This window comes from Danio aesculapii, chromosome 23 (genome assembly GCF_903798145.1).
Source record: "Danio aesculapii chromosome 23, fDanAes4.1, whole genome shotgun sequence".
NCBI lineage: Eukaryota > Metazoa > Chordata > Actinopteri > Cypriniformes > Danionidae > Danio > Danio aesculapii.
In genome coordinates this window covers 1,262,222-1,267,221 of record NC_079457.1, presented here as the reverse complement: position 1 = coordinate 1,267,221, position 5,000 = coordinate 1,262,222, and the positions used below count along the sequence as shown (strand labels likewise).

The 5,000-nt window shown below is 37.4% G+C and overlaps 1 protein-coding gene across 1 annotated transcript in view; it reads left to right on the top strand.

Moving 5' to 3' along the window:
- LOC130217002 (tetratricopeptide repeat protein 39B) overlaps nucleotides 1-5,000 on the top strand; it is a 36,026-nt gene that overhangs the window by 22,695 nt on the left and 8,331 nt on the right. Inside the window, exons 12-13 of the mRNA XM_056448973.1 lie at nucleotides 1,705-1,764; nucleotides 2,765-2,926. Coding sequence (XP_056304948.1) covers nucleotides 1,705-1,764; nucleotides 2,765-2,926 — 222 coding nt within the window. The remainder of the gene's footprint in view (nucleotides 1-1,704; nucleotides 1,765-2,764; nucleotides 2,927-5,000) is intronic.

Genomic DNA, 5,000 nt, shown 5'->3' with positions numbered 1-5,000 from the left:
GAATTCCTGATTACAATTAATTACACGTGAATAATGATTAGTAAATTAAAATTAATTTTTCTAATTAATTCCAGAAATATTCAGTAGGTAAAAAACAGTAAAATAATAATGAAATTGAGAAGAAAAAAATGCAACTATTTAATTGATCTAACCAACTACACTCACTGGCCACTTAATTAGGTACACCTAATTGTAACAAACATTTCTAATCAGCCAATCACATGACAGCAACTCAATGCATTTAGGCATGTAAAGGCTCACCAACACTGGACAATAGAAGATTGGAGAAACGTTGCCTGGTCTGATGAGTCTCCATTTCTGCTGACACATTCAGATGCTCGGCTCAGAATTTGGCCTGAACAACATGAAAGCATGGATCCATCCTGCCTTGTATCAGCGGTTCAGGCTGCTGGTGGTGGTGTAATGGTGTGGGGGAGATTTACTTTGGGTCCATCAGTACCAACTGAGCATGGTGTCAACACCACAGCCTACCTGAGTATTGCTGCTGACCATGTCCATCCCTTTATGAGCACAGTGTCTCCATCTTCTGATGGCTACTTCCAGCAGGATAACGCACCATGTCATAAAGCACCAATCATCTCAGACTGGTTTCTTGAACATGACAATGAGTTCACTGTACTCAAATGGCCTCCACAGTCACCAGAGCTCAATCCAATAAAGCACCTTTGGGATGTGGTGGAACGGGAGATTGGCATCATGGATGTGCAGCCGACAAATCTGCAGCAACTGTGTGATGCTATCATGTCAATATGGAGCAAAATCTCTGAGGAATATTTCCAGTAGCTTGTTGAATCTCTGCTACCAGAAATTAAGGCAGTTCTGAAGACAAAAGCGGGTCCAACCCGGTACTAGTAAAGTGTACCTAATAAAGTGGCCGGTGAATGTTTATATTTGAAGTCAGCTTGAAATAATAGTACTTTATTTTAATACCAATTCTCATTATTAACCACTAGTGGCTTATTATCTACTTAATATTAAAAAATTGTCTGTATTTTAGTACTTATAAATCACATATTCTGTTCAATCTTATTCTACATCCCTAATCCTACCCAATTACTGCCTTAAAAAGCAGCTAATTAGTAGTTGAGGCAAAAGTCATAATTAATGGCTTAATAATAGCCTAAGATGTACCTTAAAATAAAGTGTGACCAGTTTAATTCCTAAATGCTCATTATTGATTCATTTATTTGCCGGTTTCTATTTGTATGTTTTTTGACTCCATAATGTAAATAAACGGCCAATCCACTTGTGAGCTTTGAATAAGCCCCGCCTTCATTTATAAAGAAGCCACACCCACACACTGGCGTAATTCAATCAGTGACCAGCACAAACAACCAAACCCCGCCTTACATGTTTTTTCTGAATAACAGATGAATGTGGGTAAAGTCTAGATAGGATACAGCTGCGCACACACGTCAATATAGCATCATTATTATAACACTGTATAACAATAATTAATAACTTTACAGTACTGTGATGGTTGGGGTAGGCATTAATAAAGCACAATTTATTAGGTAATTTAATAAATAACATAAATAAAACAATATAAATCATTCTTGTTTACCTCCAGCCGCAACCATATCTGATCTAACAACAACCATGAATGTGCTTTACAGTATGGATGAAATATGTCTGTAGTTTATAGCAGTCCTGCTTCTTTACTTGATGTTTGTTTTCCTCCAGGGCGCCATCATCCTCTTTTACTCTGCTCGAATCGCCTTACTGAGGGGAAACTTCGAGAAGGTGAGGGATCATCAATGATATGCATGTGTTTATTCCAGTGCTTTAAAGAAAAAAAACTGGTTAAAGACGCAGCACAGGCTCATCCGGCTACTATTAATCAAAAAAATTAAATAAAACAAATAAATAAATGGTGTTTCATTCAAAAATCGTATTTTCAGATTATTTTTACGCTTGTTGATGTTATGCTAACTTTTGTGAACTGCTGCTGCGCAGACAATTAGCACTAAGAATTTAATTATTAGTGTTAATAGATGATTAATTAAATAATGTTCAAGATTTTCATATAGTTTGCTTGCATGTTCATTTTGTCTGTTGGTAATTGGCATTACACAATAGTGATTAAGTACACACAGTTGATGTTTTATTATCATTTCTCTTTAAAGTATTAGGTTTGAATTAAAGATGTTTAATCAGCCTATTTGTGTCTGGATTTTGTATTATATTACCTAAAATGTATATGTAAATGCAGGAAATGTTAGTTTTGCATATACAGTTGAAGTCAGAATTATTCGCTATGCTGTTAAATTTTAATTCTTTTATATTTTACCCTCAATTTCTGTTTACGGAGGCTCGAATAGCTGATTTCTTTTCTCTTCATCATGATGACAGTAAATAATATTAGACTAGATATTCTTCAAGACACTAGTATTCAGCTTAAAGTGACATTTAAAGGCTTCACTAGGGTAATTAGGGTAAAGTTAGGGTAATTAGGCAAGTCATTGTATAACAGTGGTTTGTTCTGGAGACAATCCAAAACTTAGATTAAGGGGGCTAATAATATTGACCTTAAAATGAGTTTAAAACAATTAAAAACTGCTTTTATTCTTTTATTTATTATAAATAAGACTTTCTCCAGAAGAACAAATATTAGAGGAAATACTGTGAGAAAATCCTCAATCTGAGAAACATCATCTGGGAAAAAACAAAATGCACAGGAGGGTGAATAATTCAACTGTGTAGGCTGACTCTGATATGAAGTGTGTGTTTGTGTGTGTTTAAGGCGGTGGTGAAGTTTCAGGAGTGTATCTCAGTGCAGCAGCAGTGGCGTCAGATTCATCATCTGTGTTACTGGGAGCTGATGTGGTGTCACTCGTTCCAGCAGAAGTGGACGGAAGCGTATCGATACGCAGATCTGCTGTGCAGAGAGAGCCGCTGGTCCAAAGTACAGCATAACACACACACGCACGCATGCACAACACACTCATCTGATCACCGCTAGTCAAAAATATCCCTTCATTCATTTTTTGTTTGCATATTTCAGGATTCATATTTCAGGTTGTTTACCTTTTTTATTGATGTGAATTGCATTGTGATATTTATGCCTGCTCTGTCGAAGTTGTACCCCCAAACTGTTTCCCAAAAGGGAAAGCAACAGTAAAGAATGCATGATTATCTGCTGTCATGGCTTTGCATTCAATAAATGTGATTATAATGGAAGTCAATGGAGCAAAAACAGACACCAACATCACCATAGAGTCAATCTGCCCAGAGTGTATAGCTGAGTTTTTGAATATTTTAAACCATTTCCCTAAAATGTGAGTCAAAGTGAAGTTTTATAAACTAATTTGGAGAGGAGCACATGAAATGATTGAGCTCTCGATCTGTAATCAGTAATAATCCAATCAGAGTGATCCTAGTTTACTATAAATGGATCATTTTCTCCCTACTGCTCTATCTTCGTTTGGAAGAATCCCCCCTTCCACCCCATCTCCTCCTTTTCCTCACTTTTCTAAAAAGGGGGAACTCTCGAGACCTACCTGATCTCGGATCTCCTGATATGCTTATTAACTGAGCGGGAGCCCTGTGCTCAAATATCTCCGAGCTCAGGGTTCTCTCCCGGGACAGCATGCCAAACCTGCTTTATACGCCAAGCATATCTAAGTGGGCACTCTTGAAATAAGATTTGTCAGCAGAAATGATTCAATTTGCTGAAACACAGAGAAAGTTGTGTCCAAATTAAGACTCAAAATCAGCCCAGAGTGGATGAAAACGACCCAACAACACACGAGAGTTAAACTGCAGTTCAAAAGCATGAATAAAAATAAAGAAAAATCATCAAAATACAGAAAACTCTTCATTTAGAAATGTTACAGTGTAGTTTTACAACATCAGCACCATTATTTCCAGTGTTGGGTCAAGGCATTGCAAGTAATGATAATCGTAATCAATTTTAATTATAATGTGCACTTCTTAGACTTTCAGCGCTAACGTGAGGTGTATAATCACTTTTATAATTACTTTATTATAATTACTTTTTTCAAGGAACTAGGAAAGTAATACATTACTTTATCAATTCCCCGTAAACCTCTTCGTTACTTATAATAAAGAATTCATCTTTTTATTTTTATTTTTTTTAGAGTAACCATGATATATACTGTACTTTTATCCTTTTTAAGTCTTTCACTGAAAAACATACAGATGTACTTACAGCACCACCTAAATCCTCACAACACAGGGATGGACCATATATCAGAGTTCTCCTGGAAGTGCTCAATTACAGTACATTAAAGTCTTTGTAGAAGGTTCATTCATTCATTTTCTTTTCAGCTTAGTCCCTTTATCAATCCGGGGTCGCGACAGCGGAATGAACCGCCAACTTATCCAGCACATGTTTTACGCAGCGGATGCCCTGCCAGCCGCAACCCAGTACTGGGAAACACCCATACACACTAATTCGCACACATACACTACGGAAAATTTAGCCTACCCAATTCACCTGTACCACATGTGTCTGGACTGTGGGGGAAACCGGAGCACCCGGAGGAAACCCACACGGACACAGGGAGAACATGCAAACTCCACACAGAAACGCCAACTTACCCAGCCGAGGCTCGAACCAGCGAGATTCTTGCTGTAAGGCGACAGCGCTACTTACTGCGCTGCCCTGTAGAATGTTCAATAAAATAAAATAAAAGGCATATTATATATGAATGACCTTGAGTTGTACTTTACAGTCATAATACGGAACTGGCTGGGATGAAAAAATAAAGTGAGGTATACATGGACAATGAAACTAAAGGAGCTGTACGTTCATCTTAAATCTGCATTTACTCATCTCACTTCCACAGAGATTCAGTGCACTTAAAGGCGCAGTGTGTAATTTTGGCCACTAGAGGGGCCAAATCAGAGAGGTAATCACAACAAACAAAGACAGACCATTACTGAGTGTGGAATCATGGGAGTTGTAGTCTTCATCATCCTGCAGGAATCCTATTTGGATATTTTAATGAACATAT